A 19,165-nucleotide genomic window follows, 5' to 3' on the forward strand; every position below is an offset into this window, starting at 1 on the left:
TAAATGTACTACATTTTCTTTATTCATTCTTCAGTCAAGGGGTATTCATGTTGTTTCCAGGTTCTGGTTATGATAAACACTGCTGCTATTAACATAGTTGAGGACACATAGAACCAGAGTTAACAGAATATTTAGAAAGTGGCCCATAAAGTGAGAAATTTGCTCAGTCACTGACCTTAAGACTTTCATGTGAATGACTGAAGGAAGTAAAATGTTTGAAACTGATTAACAACTTACATGAAATTATATTATTTTTTTAGAATAAGAATTTCTGCTTGGTTAAGGAGGAAGTACACACAGGAAAAATGAGTTGCTGTACCTAAAGAAGTGATTCATGTCTTGGAATTGCCAAAATTATCTAAGCTAAAAGGTTGTTCACTGGGGTTATGGTCTCCACCCACTTCTAGAAGACATGACAAGTTTATCCATACAGGTCAATAAGGTATTGGCAAAATACTAAGAGAGAAGTCAGTAGTGTGGATCTATTGAGTTAATAATTAGCCACCTATCCACATCCTGGTGAAAACTTTCCACTGAGAAAACTCTATGATGACTGAGGTTTCAAATGATATAAAAAGGCAACTAAATGGAACACTTCTGTAGCAGTCCTGAAGGCACCATGGCCAAGCTCATTCTTGCCACAGGTGAGTTGGTACTCAGACACAGAGCCTCAGTCTTTCCTGATGCTTTCCTCACAGGATCTGACAAGAAGCAGTTTTGACATTATAACTCTATGCTTTGCCATTCTTCATTTGTCACTGAAAATTTCCTTTCTTTATTCAGTCTTTCCCTTGCTCTCATAAGTCCATAGTTGAAAGGATACTTTTTCCTCACTACTACCACAGGCATGACACTAATGTCTCACTTTGTTTGATGCCTCTTTTGCTCTTCTTTTTTCCCCAGTCATTTATTGCCCTGCTCCTCTCACTGTTCCACTTGCCTGAAGTTCACAATCTATTTATTTTCATGTGGTCATTCTGGAACAATTTTTTGACAGATATCACTAAAATCTGAGATAGAGCTATCCAAGTTTCTTTGCTCTTCTTTTTTTTTTTTCAGAATTATTTCACATCTCTCCTCTCTTGTCCTATTTTATTGATGACTTAAGTTGTCACATTTAGCCATTTGGGAATTAGATTTAGGTGTTTTAACCCAAATTGTTCACAATTTACCAGTTGCTGCTTTAAATATGTGCCCTACATACTTTTAAAGACTCATAAACTTAGTCAAATTAAGACTAAAGCTCAATGTGTAATAGGTTCACAGCAGAGATGCTCTAGTTATATGATAATGCTCAAATCCAAAATCTCAGTGCTTGAGAGGCCCAGTCAGAGTATTCTTCTATAGAAGGCCAGCCAAAACTACCTAATGAGAGACCCTGACTCGAGGAGCAAAGCAACACAAACAAAAAGGAAACATTCTTAAGCTTAAAATGTTCCTTAGCAGTTAAAAATGGCATATGAAGCAAAATGTTTTATATCCTCTGTCAAGAGCTCTTAGTAGATGCTTCCCAATAATGGCCAAGACTCCAGAAGATACTGAATTATGTACTTTTTTTAGAGGTTTTATTGGTTGGAGGGGTAAAGTTCTGCTCATTGCAGCCCTGGGAACTGAGGATCATGAACATATATGCTCACTTAGTAGAAGATATTTTGAGAAATTTTCATTCACTATCACTGGTAGAGGTAGTAGATTTCAAATTTAATAACAATTAGGACACATAAGATGGAACAGAAAGACATTACCACGTTTTACTAATCGGTGTAGAGGATTTTGAAAAACATTATAACTCCAAGATCCACACCTTGTAAAGCTTCAAAAATTTGTTTGGGGTAGTAGGATGGGCCAGAGGAACTGAGGATTTGATCCTTATGGTTCTAGCAACTGATCCAGACTAAATGTGCCTTCTGTCTCTCTAGGTTTAGCCATTCTGCTGAATATTCAGTTGGGTGAGTTATTGGCAAAAACATTAACATAAATCTCTAGTCCTGATTAATTTTTCCTAATGCAATCATCTGTCTGTCACGATTCATTTTAGTATTCCTTTCTCATTTTTGTTTATTGGCAAAAGATGTCATGAGGTAAGCTACTTGGGGAAAATGTAGGAGTTGACTTTGTGGGTCATAGACTCATGTCAGTTTTCACTGTTCTCCTCTCTTGTGAGATGAATTAAGAGTTTTGAAACTAGTAAATTCTGGGTTTCAAAGGAAAGGTATGTTTGTTTTCTCAAGAGACTCCAAAGGTTAGCTATGATTTAACCATGAATCTATATACTTTATGAATCAATGCACAAGTATTAATTTGAATAATTCTTTTTAGCTGCTGTATGAATAACAGCAAGGGAAAGACGAAAGGCAAAATTATTAGCATGTTCATGCAATCTACACAAGGACATTGTTCTTCCGATAACTTTCCACAGGCTCTGCCTACCAGTTGATGTGCTATTATACCAGGTGGGCCAAGGACAGGCCAGACTTGGGGAGTTTCAAACCTAATAACATTGACCCCTGCCTGTGTACTCATATCATCTATGCTTATGCTTCAATGCGGAACAATGAGATCACTCCAGTAAGCCCCGAGGACTTGAAGGAGTATGAAGCTATAAATAATCTGAAAACCAGGTAAGAGAAAGACCAGGTAAGAGATTCCTGGTTTGGTACATGTGTGTAAATAGTTGTTGCCTCTCAATCTTTCTTTAAATGTAGCTCAGAATTAAAGAAATTGAGCTGACAAACTGATGATATATTTTTCTTGAATTGTAAATTGAGACAGACTGCCTTTATTGTTTATAGCCTTTGATCACTGCCTATAGTACAGAACGACTCACAACCCCATTAGTGTGCGGGTTAGCTCACCTACTTACTTATATTGAACATGGTAAGAGTTCTTCTTATCCAACATTCTGTCATATATTCTTCGTATCTTATTAATTTTGATGGCCTTTGTCCCATTCTTTCTTTTCCTAATATTTTTTAAGATTTAACATTCTAGCCGGGCGGTGGTGGCGCACACCTTTAATCCCAGCACTCGGGAGGCAGAGGCAGGCGGATCTCTGTGAGTTCGAGGCCAGCCTGGTCTACAAGAGCTAGTTCCAGGACAGACTCTAAAAAAGCTGCAGAGAGACCCTGTCTCGAAAAACCAAAAAAAAAAAAAAAAAAAAAAAAAAAAAAAAAAAAAAAGATTTAACATTCTATTTTTACATTCTATGAGTCTGAGCATTTTAGTTTCCACTGGTAAGTCAGACCATATTCAATTTGTCTGTCAGTCACCTTTTGCACTTGATTTAATGTCCACCTGACTCACAGAGTTGCAAAAAGCAACCTTCATTCTTTTTATGGTCAAACAGTATGGCAGGGTTTATGCATAGCACACCATTTGTCCATCCATTCAGTGTCATTTACTTTCGGTGATAACATGTATTATGTTCTGTAAATAATGCTACAGTACCTGTCATGTGTTCTCATCCTTTGGGAAGAAAATGATTCCATGGAATTTAGATATAAACCCTGTGGTAGTATTTTGTTTGTGATGTAACAAATAAAGCTTGCCTGAAGATCAGAGTACAGAGCTAAGCCACTAACTAGCCATAGAGGCCAGGCAGTGGTGGCACATATCTTTAATCCCAGCACTTGGAAGGTAGAAGGAGACCAATTTCTGTGAGTTCAAAGCTACCCTGGGCTTCTCAAGATTAATCCAGTTTAAAAGAGAAACAGAACCAGGTAGTGATGGCTCACACTTTTACTCCCAGTACTTGGTAGTCATAGTTTTAAACTCAGCACTAAGAAGGCAGAGACAGGAAGGGTTGTGACTGGATAAAGAGAGGAATAAAAGGCAGGAGGAGACAGGAGCTCAAGCTATTCAGTCTGAGGATTTATGGAGACAGGATTCTGCCCCCTTTGATCTGAAAATTCAGATCAAAGGGGGCAGAATCCTGTAAAAAGTCTCTTCAGTGGCTGACTTCTATACTTCTTTCTCTGTTCTTTCTGCATTTACCCCAATATCTGTCTCTGGGCTTTTATTATTAAGACCAATTAGAATTTGTATCACAAAACTAAGCAGTGTGGTTGCTGGGGCATATGGCAATTTTATGTTTCTGAAGAATTTCCATAGTGCTTTCTCATGTGACTCTAATAACTATATTTTCACCAATGGTGTACAAGTGTTTTCTCTATTCACATCCCTGACAAAATTGGATATTTTCTTTCTTATTTTACCAATTGTGATGGACATGAGATGTTATCTCAATGTGGTTTTAAATTAAATGTCTGTCTTAGAAATAAATGTGTTGGATTGATTTTTATTCACTTGTTAGGTTTCATTTTTGGAGAAATGTCTACCTCAGAACTTTCCCCACTTTTTCAAGAATGATTCATATTCTTGATATGTAGTTTATTCCATTGCTGGTACATATATTCAAATTAATTCTTTAACATTGTATAATTTAAAGTATTTTCAACCAGTGTAGTGTACTCTCTTTATGCATTTGACTTTTCTTTTCCCTGATTCATAGGAGAAATCTTTTTCTTTTCTTTTTGATAGTAGCCTATAAATTTAGGAACATTTTCAAACAGTGCCACTTCATAGATGACTCCAATGGATACTTCATCATTTTCTTACAATAATTTGATAGATTATGTTCACATTCCTATTCCATTATTGGTTGACTTTTGCCTACAGTGTGAGACTGGGATACAATTTCTTTCGTGGCATATAGAGAAGGCTGATTTTCTAGTAACCTCTTGCTGACTGATGCTGCCACTCATAGTTTAGAATCATGTCAATTGCAAGGAAGTACACACTACTTTACAAATCCTGATGTGATCACTATGGTATCATAAGGGATGAATGTCTTCCTTTCTCTCTTTGGGATTGCTTTTGCATTGGAAGGGTTAAAAAATGGAAGAAGATTTCTAAGCTTTCTAATTTAGGAAGTAGGAGCTGAAGGTTATTAGAATTTAGATAGCACTACTTCCCAGAATCAGAAAATTTGATTTATTCGGTTACAGTTTCCCTTTGTTAAATAAGGCATGCTCTCATATTCCACAAACTGCACTTTTTAGCTTAGCCATAATACAAGGAAAACTCACGTGACTTCTACTTTCAGTAATGACACTTTCCTTAAGAATAATCAAAGGTGTGATTTCTAACTGAAAGTAAATTCATCTAAAGAAACTCCCTTTACTTTTGTAATTTATATTCCTTGCATCAAAACTAAACCAAACACTGAAAGCCATCCCTGACCCCATGTCAGATTACGGAATCTGAATCTCTAAGGAAGGGACAAGAAGCCTCTAACTCTGTCTTCCCACAACTGCTGATCATAGTTATTTGGAAGTGTATGGCTCAAAACAGCTATTCCCTTGAAGATGTACACTTCTAGCAGAATTTATTTGTATTTGTTTGTGGAGGTTGAGAAATTAATAAAGCTACAATAATCTTTCATTTTATAAGATCAGGAAGGCTGTGGGATAACCATGGTTCTAAGTTACTAGCACAGAAATTGCAGTCAGAATACCACATGGAAAACTTGTGTTGAGACCGTTACTTTAAGGACCTTGCACTAAAAGTGTAACAACAAATTTTGGTGCAAAGTTTTTAAAAGCAATGGAAAATTATGCTGAGCTGTAGTCTTTTTCATGGCATGACAGCACCAAATAACATGAGGAACCTACAAATCACACTGCTATTTTATATAAAGGAAACCAAGGGATTTTATGTTTCTCTTTTACTATTGACTTTCAGGAACATGGAGCTGAAAACTCTCCTGGCCATTGGAGGTTGGAAGTTTGGATCTATCCCGTAAGTTCTGTATATAGACTATTACTCTTTGCTAGTGTGGCAGCACAATCTTATTCTTCTGTTAGTTCTCATCTTTAGAAAGGTATTAAGAATATCCATTGAGGACTTATGTTAAGTCCTGATTTATTTCACTAGAAGCTAAAGTTGAGCAGAATGCACTCTTTATAAGCCCACATGTGACTTTCACAAGTTCAAATTGCTTTGGGAATTCTGGGCTGGCATCCTCTGTGTGTTAGTTACCAACTACAAAGAGCTATTTCTTTTTTTTTTTTTTTCCTTGAAGGGCAACATCTGATCCCTCATTTATTCCCCAAACAGTTTTTATAGCATCACAACAATTGAGCGGGGGGGGGGGGGGGGGTGGTGGGGGTGGGTGGGGGGGGGGAGGGACACATTGGGCCGTCTCCTAGGTAACCAGGTGAATGGCATTTTGTCAGGTCTGCATCCACCTGTCTGCTAGCCGTCTGCTAACCTGTTTGCTGGCTAGTCTGCTGGCTGTCACCTAGGCCATGAATTAGCATCTCTATAAGACAGCCTCCAAATTACCAAAGGGAGGAGCCCCAAACGTCCCGGCTCAGCTTCAGCCAACACCTCCCCTCAGGCGATCTCCATTAATAACAAAAGAAAATAGGAGCAGCAGAACCAGGCTGTTGTCGTTGGGCTGAGCCGGCTCGTCGGCAAAGCAATCCCCCAGGTCAGAGGAGTGTCAGGTACTTACTGCTTCTTTCTGCTATTTTAGCAACTGGATTGAGGGCTCTTCATACAGAAGAAACATTCTTTGCATGAATATGAACTGGAGAGTATTTGAAGGCACTAGATTGTTTAGCTAGGTTGCAAAGTTATTAAAAATTAAAGGGCAAAATAGTAGTTAGGGCGAGGTTCACTAATCTGAACAGCCCTGAATCAGATATTATCTATTAATTGTCTTATTCCAGTGTGGTAATTGGAAACAAAACTTCATTCGTCTTTTTTTGGTCCCCTCAGGTTCAGTGACATGGTGTCTACTGCTCAGAATCGTCAGACTTTTATTTTGTCAGTCATCAGATTCCTGCGCCATAACAAGTTTGACGGGCTGAACCTGGACTGGCAGTACCCTGGGTCCAGGGGAAGCTCACCTAAGGACAAGCATCTCTTTACTCTCCTGGTGAAGGTGGCGAAGTCAGGGAAAAATGTCTTTAGTCCTAGAAGATTCAAAGTCTCTGCTTTCCAATGAGGGTTGGGTTCCTTTAGAGTAGACAAAATTTGAATTCATAATTATACATTTTTAGTATTGCATAGGCCCTGAAATATCATTCATTGATTCTACCACATTCGAGTGAAGAGTGATAATGCATGTTCATATGTTGTCTACGGTGTGAGTTCCAGAGTCATTATGATCTTTAGGTTACACACAAATAACTAATATATAGAAAGGGCTTTAGTAAATTTGCCTGAGTCACTCAGATAATAGTATCATATCTGCCAGCTTTGTTTCAATGCAGAGTTCTAACCTCATATCAATTTCACCAGAACATCTACTATTACTGAGTACGGTATACTCAATGGTAGTTAATGGGTACAGGCTGAAGATGAAAATAAAGCAGAATCTTTTGCTTCAAATAGTTCTCATCTGAGGGATAACACTGTAGCCTAGGAAACAATTGAAGTGCATCTTGGTAATGGCAATGAGAGGGGTCAACAGGGTGTGAAAGAAACTCAGATGTGCGAGTAACTAACTGACTGTGTTTGAAGGAGGATTAGAAAGAGCTTCTGAGAAAGTCATGCTTGAATTTAGTCTGGGAAAAAAGTCTGTTGTCATAAAATTAGGTAAGGATGGGTCTGTCACAATGAAGTGATAAAAATTAATAAGCAAGTTACTTTGTGAGACATGTGAGTTTACAAAGGTAACAACTTCTGACAATGTGAGAGCTTTAGTCTCAGATAAAGATATACAATTCTCCTGCAAAAACATGGGATACTTTGAGGACTTGTAGATAGTGGGGAAATATGACAGAACTTGGACTTTTGAATAAATTAGAGTGAGCAGCCAAGAATTCATTGGAAGCTGTTGAAGTGAACTGTGGGAACTGTGGTAAGAAATCACCAACGATTTTACAAGAATTGCGGAGGGCATGTAGACAGAGAACGTAAACAGAACAGGGGACCATTTTCTGTTAGATTTGACAAAACATCCCACTTTTTAAACATAAGGTTAATATCAGAATTTATTACTTTGTTGAGAGTAAAATAGAATGACAGCTGATTTGTAGTAAGAACAGATTATTTTATCTTTGAACATACTGAATATGAAGTATGTATGTGAAAACACACACTGAAAGAAGGTTAATAATAGATTTCATGTTCTGAAGTTCTCAGGAAGAGTGGTAATCTTCAGGCAAAAATCAAAAGAATATTAACCAAAGATTGGAGGTTTTAAAAATGTAGTCCCTTCTATGATACTTGTATAAAAAAGAAAAAATTGATTAATTGTATATTTAATTTTTGATGTATTGATCTACAACTGATCTACCTAGCTATATAATCAGCAATAGATTCTTTTCAGTAAGATTTCTACCACTATATATTTGCCCAACTTCTGAAGAGTATCAATACTTTATACTTATTAAATGACAGATTGCTTCTATTGAATAGGTATGGCATAAATAATGGTATGAAATAAATTTCTAGGCACAATTAATAACTTCCAGCATTGATTCTAGGTGATTTCTCTTTAAAAGCACATGATTAAAGCAATCATGTTGCATTTATGCATTTACTATTTGGAGACAGCTAAAACACATTTCTTCTTCTGCTTCTTTCACCAGTAAAGTGATCTTACTATTTGATCCACTTGCCCATGGAAAATTCTGGAAGTTTTCTTTAGAAACAGTTTTTAGAACACCAAAAAAAAAAAAAAAAAAAAAAAAAAAACATTGATAAGAGATAACCCAAGTGTTGAAGATGGGAACAGAGTCACATAGAACCTAGGCAGATTCCAACAGGCACAGAATCTGACCTGTTACACCGTTCTTACCACCTTCCCAATTCATCAAATCAGCATATCATTAGACAGGATGTTCAGTCTGTGATCTAGTTCATCCAGTTTGCAATGGCAGCTGCTCTCAACAGGACTGCAAGAGGATACAGGGCACCGATGAAAGTCATTTCCAGAAAAGTGAATATTTCCAGAGAACAGCTCTGACCATATATTGGGGCCTGGATATTGATCACTACAAGTTACTAGATGTTTGGCTTGGTGATGTTTTAAAATGTCTATGAATAATATTAGGGATGCATATGTTTAGTAATAGCATCTAATCTCATGAATTTGTTGAAGTAACAGTGCATACCAAATTAAGAAAAAATAAGAGAATGTGTATTACAATAAATTTAAGTCTATATTGGTTTATTGTAAAAAGAACTGAAAAAATTGAAATGAAAACATCAAACAATTTTTTTGTAGGAAATGCGTGTAGCTTTTGAGAATGAATCCTTAGAACAACACAAAACCAGGCTGTTAATCACGTCCACAGGAGCTGGTATCATCTCCATCATCGAGGGTGGCTACAAGATCCCTGAACTGTCACAGTAAGGAGGGATCCATTTTCACAACTTCTGTGGATATTTACACAGAGTGCTTACTCCTGGTCTTTCTTGCTGCTCTAAGACTCTGATTATAAGCCTTGTAAAGGGAGTGTTTTGCCTAAATTGGCAAGAACAACAGCACTCAAATGAACTGAATTTGAACTGTTAAATAAGGTCGTTATTCGTTCTTTCAATATTTCATACATTTGTTTAATGTGTTTTGATTAAATTTATCCACCAGTGCCTCCCTCCAAATTCTTCTCATGCCTTACCTTTATCCCATTGAATTCCTTATTTCTTGTTTCAAGCTGTTTATGTTCTACTTTTCTTGTGTCTTTTGTTTGTTTGTTTGTTTGTTTGTTTTCCAAGGCAGGGTTTCTCTGTAGCTTTGGACCCTGTCCTGGAACTAGCTCTTGTAGACCAGGCTGACTTCGAGCTCACAAAGATCCACTTGCCCCTGCCTCCCAAGTCCTGGGATTAAAGGTGTGCATCGCCACCACCTGGCTTGCTTATGTTATTAATAAGTACCTAATGCAATGAGTTTTGCTCATGGCTTTGGGGTTATTCATAGCTTCACAGACATGCAATTGTTCCTGAGGGAGTTTGAATTTGTTTCCCAAAAGTAGCCTTTAATCACCAATAACATTTTCACCAAGTTTGTCACATGGAATAGGAACTGTCTTAAGTTTAGCTGATGCTATTGGTTGGACTTGTGCGGGTAACCACAGCCATTGAAAGTTAATGTGTGCAACAATCAAATATTGTCTGACTTATGTTAGCATTTCACAGTCTTTCTCCCCAGTAACCACCAGCACACAATATCTTTGTGCTGGTTCTTCTGTGATACACATTGAACCTTCAAGTAAAGAGGTTGTGATATACATATCTGTTCCACAGTTGAGAGTTCACAGTTACTTGAGTTCTGTAATTTAAATAATACTGAGTGCATAAATTAACTACTACACACTAAAGAGAGCAAATTCTCTGAGTTTGATAACACCCTGGATGTAAGCATGAATATTTAAAAGATAGTTTGACAGCATGACCATAAAGCAAACAATTTTGGTTCCTGCTTGTGTCTGTGAGTTCACTGGGTTTGTACATTTGTCCAAATTTACAGTGTCAGGCATGAGATCCATCCCATTACCGGGCATCTTATGCAATCAGTAAATGGTTATCATATCTATAACTATTATATCTGTAGTGCACAACTTGCCAAGCAGGGAAATTTTGTAATGTGCAGGGTCTAGCACTCAGTAAGCCTATGGTATTTTCTCCCCTACCAGATTGCATTTTTGGAAATGATGTAGGCCTGCCAACAGGAAAACAGTTTGTGTTGCCATTTCCAGGTTTACGCCTCTATATTTCAAGTTAATGTGTGTCCTATTCAACAATCGGGTTGTTTAAGGTGTCTCTGCACCTACATGGCCAATAAACTCTAGGGAGTTCTCTGTTACCTGAAATGGACTTACTCATTTAATAAACTAGGGCTCAATAAGAGTAGTTTGTATCCATGCTGGGTACTTCTCCTCAAACTCATTTTTTGGGGGTATGGTTTATTTTTAGCTAAAATACTAATTAGTTGGTTGGCACACATCTTCTTTCTATAATTGTATTTTTCCTAAACCACTGTTCACACTTTCCTCTCCCAAATCGCAATTTCAATTTAAAAACATTTAATATAGAAACCAAAACCCTTTCAATTCCTCTGTGTTTTTTTTTGGTTTTTTTTTTATATTTAAAAATTTCCATCTCCTTCTCTCTTCCTCCCCCTTCCCTTCCCTCCCCTCCCCTTCACCCATACCCCCCTTCCCTCCCTCTTCAGGCCAAGGAGCCATGGGGGTTCCCTACTCTATGTTAAGACCAAGGTCCTCCCAACTCCCTCCAGGTCCAGGAAGGTGATCAACCAAGCTGAGAGGGCTCCCACAGAGCCTGTCCATGCAGAAGAGTCAAAGCTCAGTGCCTTTGTCCTCTGTGTTTTTTATACTACTGAATTAATTTTTCAGTTGAGTAGAAGAAGAATGCAATTTTCAACATGGGATTTTCCAGAACCTTTCATTATAGATAAAATGAAATTAGAAAAGGAAAGTAAACAGGCATGAAATTTGAAGTCTTGATGGGGTGGGGACTGGTACAATGAAAGGCTTTCAGAAATTTAATTGCAAAAAAAGAATTATTCTTAAAACTTTCCTTTTTTCAGGTACCTTGATTACTTTCAGGTTATGACATATGATCTCCATAGCTCCAAGGATGGCTATACTGGAGTTAATAGTCCCCTCTTCCAAGGTCCAACTGACTGTGGCATTAGTGCCTACCTCAATGTGGTAAGACCCCAGACAATTTCAAATGAAATGAGAAAGATCTAATATCTTTGGAGATTCAAGGACAAAATAAATGCTAGCTGAACTTATGTAGTCTTCTTAAGCCACTTAGCATATCTGAAAAACCAAAGTCAGCAATATATTTTGAAAAGAGATCTAATTAATTTTCTATTACCATCACATATTTTTGCTGTCAGAGTGGGGGGGGGGGTCTAACCTTAGTAAGCAGACATTACCAGATCTTTTGACTCTACATCTAACCTTCTGTTACTGTAGGAAGACATCATGACCTACTGGAAGAACCATGGGGCTGATCCTGAGAAGCTCATTGTTGGATTCCCAACCTATGGACACACCTTCACTCTGAGTGACCCCTCTGACAATGGAATTGGTGCCCTTACCATTAGTTCTGCCCCACCACGGAAGTACACAGATGAAAGAGGATTATGGGCCTACTATGAGGTCAGTAAATTTTTATAGAGTGGCCTATGAATTGCAGGCTCAGTTCTTTAATATGAGCGCTAATATCTGCTGTAAATGAATGTTCATTATGCCCAATGCCTACATGACCTAAACTGAATGGCCATTCAAAATTGTGTTACTTTTATGATATTTCATTATTAATAATATACAAGATTCCTTGATGGGAGAGATCAGTGGTACTCAACCTTCCTAATGCTGTGACCCATTAATGTAGTTCCTCATGTGTGGTGTGGTGATCCCCGTAAACAAAAATTATTTTGTTGCTACTTCATAACTGTAATTTTGCTACTGTTATTAATTATATTTGATATGCAGGATATCTGATATGAGACCAATGTGGAGGTCACAAACCACAATTTGAGAACCTAGACCATACCCTTAAATCTACTAGCAAGACTATAGATATATGGCAAATAATTATCTATCATACCATATAGGAATTTATAGGATAATGAAATTACAGTGCAAAAATATGAACAACATATCTGTATATGAAATATCCATATCTTTACCATTTCTTTTTAGGTCTAACTTTGTTTGATGAACTTGCTCTTGTGTTCAGTTTTTAGTAGTATATATAAAAAGCAAAATTACATGCTACAAATATATACCATGTGTATTACTGTGATCCCTGGTTCCTTAAACTTGGAATCTCAGCTTGCAGGAGTCTGGAGCAGGAGAATTGCCAGTTTAAAGACTGTCTTAGGTATATATTGAGATTCTGACAGAATATAAAAATATAATAATAATAACTAGATATAACCCAGCTGGAGATAATCTATAAAGCCTGGGCAAAGTTCTGTATGTATGGCATGCCTAGCAGAAGTAAAAGAGAACAATATGTCAATTTTCTTTAAAACAAATAAAACTCATAAGAAAATGGTGGAAAACCCCACAAGAAAATGTAAAGGAATAAAAACAAAGTGCATGCTATTTTTCCTTATTGGTATTGATATTTAAATATTTGAATCTTCTGAATGTTTAAAGATTTGCAACTTCCTGGATGATGGAGCCACGGAGAAATGGTATGCCTCCCAGGAAGTGCCCTATGCTTTTAAGAACACAGACTGGGTTGGCTATGATAATGTCAAGAGTTTCAAGATAAAGGTAAGTTCAGTCCATTGGATGTGATGAGATCTCATTTCTGACTCACAATAATCAAGTAACTCACATCCTCTGTTTAAACAGGTCCAGTGGCTCATAGAAAACAACTTAGGAGGTGCCATGGTCTGGCCCCTGGACATGGATGACTTCACTGGTTCTTTCTGTAACCAGGGAAAGTTTCCTCTGACCTCTACCTTAAAGCAATATCTCCATGTCCAGAGTCGAAGTAAGTGACCACAGTGTTATATTGGTATATAACGGCCTTCATCAACTCAAAGGTAGTCTTGACAGTTCCACCTCCAATTCCCAGAGAATTTTTCCATTTTATCTCTGGTAAATTTGCAAGATGAGAGACTGTTTTCTTACCTTTCCAAACCCTTTTCTTCCAAAAATCTTTATTACATACTTATTGGAAAACAGGCCTAACTCTTGGGTTGTTTGGGATGTTCCATGTCTACTAAATCTTCAAGGCATACAATCAAGGTATAAGAGTCCATAGAAACTTTAGTCCTTTTCAGGTTTCAAATAGTCCACCCTTTATAGGTCTTCATTACAGTATATTTCTACTCTTTGTGGAGTTTTATTAGAAAGACTTCAACAGTGCTCCAATGAATTCTTGTATCCATATACTCTCTGATAAGTAGTACACATGGAGACTTTTGTTTTCTCAAGTTCAATTACTCACTGAGTATTCATGAAGCATTTCTAAGGTAAAAGAAGTAAATCTAATTACCAGTTCAACATGATTTCTGGTCAACAATGAAGACTTGGGAATGTAATAAATACTGGATTTCTGCTGGTAACTTTCCCTAACAGCTAAGTCTGGATTTGTTTACTGATCTAACATAAGAGGTTATAAAGTTATTTGCATCTTTAGTTCATTTGATAGTGTTAGTCCTTCTCTTTACTTCTAGGTATAGTTTGCCTTTTATCAAGGACCACAACTTTGTCTTTGTGCTTTATCTTCCAGGTTGTAAGCCAACCAGTCGTGAGGAGCTTTAGCTTGTAATTGGTCCTCAAATCATGAGAATAAATACGAGATCAGCAGCTCTGGGGCAGTCAGTTCTATGTGAGCCTCCTATGGGAAATAACAGAAGCAGCTTCTGGTCCTGCCTGAATTGAATGACACACCAGCACAACTGTTGAGAGGGTCTTCTCCTCAGCATCACTTGTGACGCAACCAGGCATGGTTTTCACGTGTCAGCTTGTCCATGCTCTTAGAGACACAAGTGTCTCTGCCTTCCTAGTGCTGGGATTAAAGGCATGTGCCACTACCACCAGGCTCCCATGCCTTTAAAAAAAATCAACCTATTTCCTGCATAACTTTTAAAAATAAAATTCACTGTGTATCTCTGCATCTACTTACATCATTTACTGGGTGAAGGCTCTATGATGACAGTTAGGGTAGTGACCAATTTTATTACAGGGAATGGCTGGTTCGAACACTCCCTCCACTATTGCTAGGAGTCTTAGTTGAGGTCATTCTTGATGGTACCTGGGAGCTTCCCTGGCCCCAGGTTTCCATGAAAGACTTTGGATGAAGGATATGGAAGAGACAGATTATGAAATTACATTATACTCCTAAATGTTTTTTGTTTCTTTTCTTTTTAATTTTGTTTAAATAACATTTTTTTTCATTTATTTTGCATACCGACCAGTTTCCTTTCTCTTCTCTCCTCTGGTTCCCTCCCCTTTCCCATCTGACTCCCTCCCAATTCACTCTTCCTCTTACAAACACCAGACCAAGCTCAGGGTATTGAATTGAAGAAAGGGAGGAGGGATTATATGATCAAGAGGGTTTAAGATCACAACAGAGATACCCACATAGATAGATGACCAAAGCTTGTGGAAGCTCACTGACTCTGTACTGATTGCTAGGGAGCCAGCTTGGAGCAAGGTAGGCCCTCTGCATTTGGGTTACAGTTGTATAGCTTGGTCTTTGTAGGACTCCTGTAAGTGGAAGCAGGACCTAACCTGCATGAGCAGTGCAAATTAGAGTCAGTGGGAAATAGTAATAATAGGATTAAGAGTTCAGACACTACAGGGTAATGAAAGGATATTTTTTTAACATGTTGGGTTGAGCAGTTGGATATGTATATGGTCAAATTAAATTGTAGGCCTGAGCAAATAACTTGTGAATGTAATTTTTTATATTTAAGAAATAAGTCCTTATTATTTAAAAAGTAATTTGAGTTCTCAGAGAATTTAGGGAAATGTTACATCTTTTTTTTATTGGTTTTTGAGACAGGGTTTCCCTGTAGTTTCTAGAGCCTGTCCTGGAACTAGCTCTTGTAGACCAGGCTAGCCTCGAACTCAGAGATCTGCCTGCCTCTGCCTCCCGAATGCTAAAATTAAAGGTGTGCGCCACCAGCGCCCGGCGAAATGTTATATCTTAACAAAATTATAGTACAAGTCATCTTCATATGTTTCTACATCTAAGCATAGAATATGCATTACACTTTGTATTCTATGAAGGATTAATTAAGGTACAGAAATACCATAAGTAACTCTCCTAAAGTCATACACCTATTAAGTGTTATAATTACCAAACTTCCTAGTTACAAAGTCTACTTAAGATAACAAAACACTGAACTCTCTATTGTTAAAAAGAAACTATAGATGTAATTTAAAATGCTAATAATGCACACTCTTATATTGGGATCATACTGAAGTATAAGGGGAAGACTGAAACATAATGAACTATTGCAATCTATTTTTTAAAAATGTCCAGAAAATGCCTACAGAGTGCAAAAATAACCCAGTATGTTTGTTATGGGAACAACTAGATGTTCAGCATGTTGCAGAGTAAAATAGCCCTTGGAATTCTGTATTCATTGTTGAAAAAATTGGAAATTGGAGAATGTTAGCATATTCAAGAGCTGTTAATAAGGTGATTTAGCCAATGGGCTCTCTATAGTCTGGCATTATTTAGCATTCTATATTGTTTAAAGAATAGCCCATTACTATTTAAAAGTTTGTTTCTGTCTAATACCCCCATACCTTTGATCAGACACTGTAAGCTATAAATCCTACTTTGCCCCAAAGCTTCCTATACCCTGTGACCTCAGAGGAACTCTGAAACACAAACTATCACTACATAGAGAGGACCAAGAGAGGAACTCTGAAGCACAGGCTATGACTGTATAGAGTACACAAAGACAGTGACCCAAGAGAGCAGGCCAAGAGAGCAGGGCTAGAGAGATCCCAGTGACTCCCTGAGAAGCATACAATGACAGTACAGAGTAGACCAAGAACAAAAGACACAGACAGCTACAACAAGGATTGGATCAAGAGGCAAAGACAATTTCAGTATCAATTGAAGAAAGAGATGTGTAGGCATCAATGCAAGAATTTATTCAACAACCTAAAAAGCAACATAGCAACACCAGAAACCTAGTCGTCATACAACAGAAAAACTTGATTATCCTAACCCAGAAGAAGCAGAAGAAAATGATTTTAAACATAATTTTATGAGGATGATAAAGAGCTTTAAAGAGGAAGTGAAAATTCCCTTTAAGAAATGGAAGAAAAGACAAAAATGAAAAGAACTCAATAAATCTCTCAAAGAAACCCAAGAAAACTAAGAAAAAAAAAACAATCAAACAGGTGGAGCAAACAGTTCAAGACTTGAAGACTGAAATAGAGGCTATAAAGAAAACACAAACAGAGGTAATTCTGGACATGGAATATCTGGGTAAATGAACAGGAACTACAGAGGCAAGAATACCCAACAGAATACAAGAGATGGAAGAGAGAACATCAGGTGTTGAAGATACTATAGAGAAAATACATTCATCTATAACATGAGGGCCTGCTTGTTGGTGTTTCTGTCCTGCCCTTTTCCCACAGCTGGTAAATCCCAATGAAAAATCACACAGAGTTCTCCATATGTTATAAACTGATTGACCCATTAGCTCATGCTTCTTGCTAACTCTTATAACTTATATCAACCCATTATTCGTATCTATGTTAGCCACATGGCTCAGTACCATTTTCAGCAGGGCAGGTCACATTCTGCTTCTTCTGTGGTCTGGGAAGGACTGCAGAAAGAGCTTCCTTCTTCCCAGAATACTCCTGTTCTCATTGCCTCTACTTCCTCTCTGGTTGTTCCGCCTATACTTTCTGCCTGGCTACTGGCCAAACAGTGTTTATTTAAAACATAGTAGACAGAATACAGACTTGTCCCACACCATCCATCAGTCAAAGAAAGTATTAAACCCAATAAATTTTTACCACAATCAAAACCCAAAGAAGGGAAACATATAAATACTACCATCAAAAATAAGAGGAATTAGCCGGGCGGTGGTGGCGCACGCCTTTAATCCCAGCACTCGGGAGGCAGAGGCAGGCGGATCTCTGTGAGTTCAAGACCAGCCTGGGCTACAAGAGCTAGCTCCAGGACAGGCTCTAGAAACTACAGGGAAACCCTGTCTCGAAAAACCAAAAAAAAAAAAAAAAAAAAAAAAAAAAAAAAAAAAAAAAAATAAGAGGAATTAACAATTACTGGTCATTAATATCCATAAATATCAATGGATTTAATTCACCTATAAAAAGACACAGGCTAAGAGAATGGGTATGCTATCAGGATCCAGCCTTCTGCTCTGTACAAGAAACATATCTCAACCTCAAAGAAAAACATTACCTCAGAGTAAAGGGTTGGGGAAAGGTTTTCCAATTAAATGGACCTAAGAAACAAGTGGATGTAGCTATCCTAATATCTAACAAAAAATTGTTTCTGCAGTGGTAGAGCTAGGTTCCACATCGTCAGTGTCTTTAAATGCTGAAATATGCAGTTAATTTGATTCTGTACACAGAGAAGGATTTTTGGTGGTCAGACTATCAGGGAACCCAGAGATCTTGAGCCATGAACATAAAGCATATGTGGGGCAGGTGGTGTGTGGGGCCTGGGTGCCAGTTGGAGAGGTTGCAGTGGCTGGTGGGCTGGATAAGGTAAGGATTGCTGTGGGGAAAAACATTCTAGGGCTGGCGGGCCCTGGGAAGACGCCAAGTCACAGCACTGGCAAGCCAAGTGGGCAGGGGTACCTGCTTCACCCCACATGGTTCATGGCCCATCCTGCTCTACCCACATTGGGGGCTAGATGTAGTGGATCTCAATAAACTAGTCCCACAGTAGCTCAGAATTGAGTATAAAAAAAGGTTCTTTATTTAGGGGTAGACTCGCAGACCATCAGTCCTCTTCATGAGCAGGGAATAGGAACCAAATCTAGCCACCAAGAGAGAGAATGTATGTTTCTACATCTGTTTTTAAACTACCTCAATACCATGCCCAAAGTGGTCCAGCAACTCCAAGGCCATTGGCTGAAGAAGTTCACACAACAGATGAGATCTTCTCTTTTCCTTCTACACAATTCTGTCTCTGTGTCTGTGGAGGAGAGCCTTCAGAAAAAACTCTCAGAATACACTCCAGTGACCAAACCCAGAAAAATGAAATTTATTATATAATTGATTTTATCAGTGACTAGTGGCTACAAAGGAATGTCATTAACTCTATCCCTTCTGAAATTCAAATTTTCATATTGATTCTGAATCTAACCATCTCTGATATATAGATGCAGCTATTCTTCTATGTTTTTCTCACTCCATCTCACCTATTCTAATCTAAAAGTCTTTGTCTCTAATAACCTAAAGCACACTCTTTTTTCTTTTACTCAAAAAGTTTTCTATCTCATACAATATATCTTGGCTACAATTTCTCCTATCTCTTTTCCTCCTCCCCCTCCTCTAGCTGTCAATTCATGATCCCTTTCTACACTCATTTTCATTCTTCTTCCCACATTGTGAGTAGTTAGTTCACATGGGAAGGATATTGTTCTTTAATGTTCCTTAAATTCTATACCCTGGAGGGAAGGTCCTTATTGAGAATATACAATAGT

General features: G+C 37.8%; 1 protein-coding gene across 1 annotated transcript; it reads left to right on the plus strand.

The window, feature by feature from the left end:
- The first annotated feature begins 530 nt into the window (after positions 1–530).
- Positions 531–14,518, plus strand: LOC119800940 (chitinase-like protein 4). The gene is made up of 11 exons (XM_038311331.1): positions 531–644; positions 1,920–1,949; positions 2,420–2,621; positions 5,743–5,799; positions 6,784–6,949; positions 9,242–9,366; positions 11,564–11,687; positions 11,961–12,146; positions 13,155–13,274; positions 13,356–13,497; positions 14,242–14,518. The coding sequence occupies exons 1-11, from the start codon at positions 587–589 to the stop codon at positions 14,271–14,273; spliced, it is 1,242 nt and encodes a 413-aa protein (XP_038167259.1). The 5' UTR covers positions 531–586; the 3' UTR covers positions 14,274–14,518.
- The last annotated feature ends 4,647 nt before the right edge of the window (positions 14,519–19,165 follow it).

This window comes from Arvicola amphibius, chromosome 14 (assembly GCF_903992535.2).
Source record: "Arvicola amphibius chromosome 14, mArvAmp1.2, whole genome shotgun sequence".
In the NCBI taxonomy this organism is placed as follows: Eukaryota; Metazoa; Chordata; class Mammalia; order Rodentia; family Cricetidae; genus Arvicola; species Arvicola amphibius.

Excerpts from the sequence above, each read along its gene's own strand:
- LOC119800940 (XM_038311331.1), top strand. The coding sequence starts at position 587 with ATGGAACACTTCTGTAGCAGTCCTGAAGGCACCATGGCCAAGCTCATT. Across the intron at positions 1,950-2,419 it reads TCTGCTGAATATTCAGTTGG|GCTCTGCCTACCAGTTGATG; the intron begins GTGAGTTATTGG and ends AACTTTCCACAG. Across the intron at positions 9,367-11,563 it reads AAGATCCCTGAACTGTCACA|GTACCTTGATTACTTTCAGG; the intron begins GTAAGGAGGGAT and ends TCCTTTTTTCAG.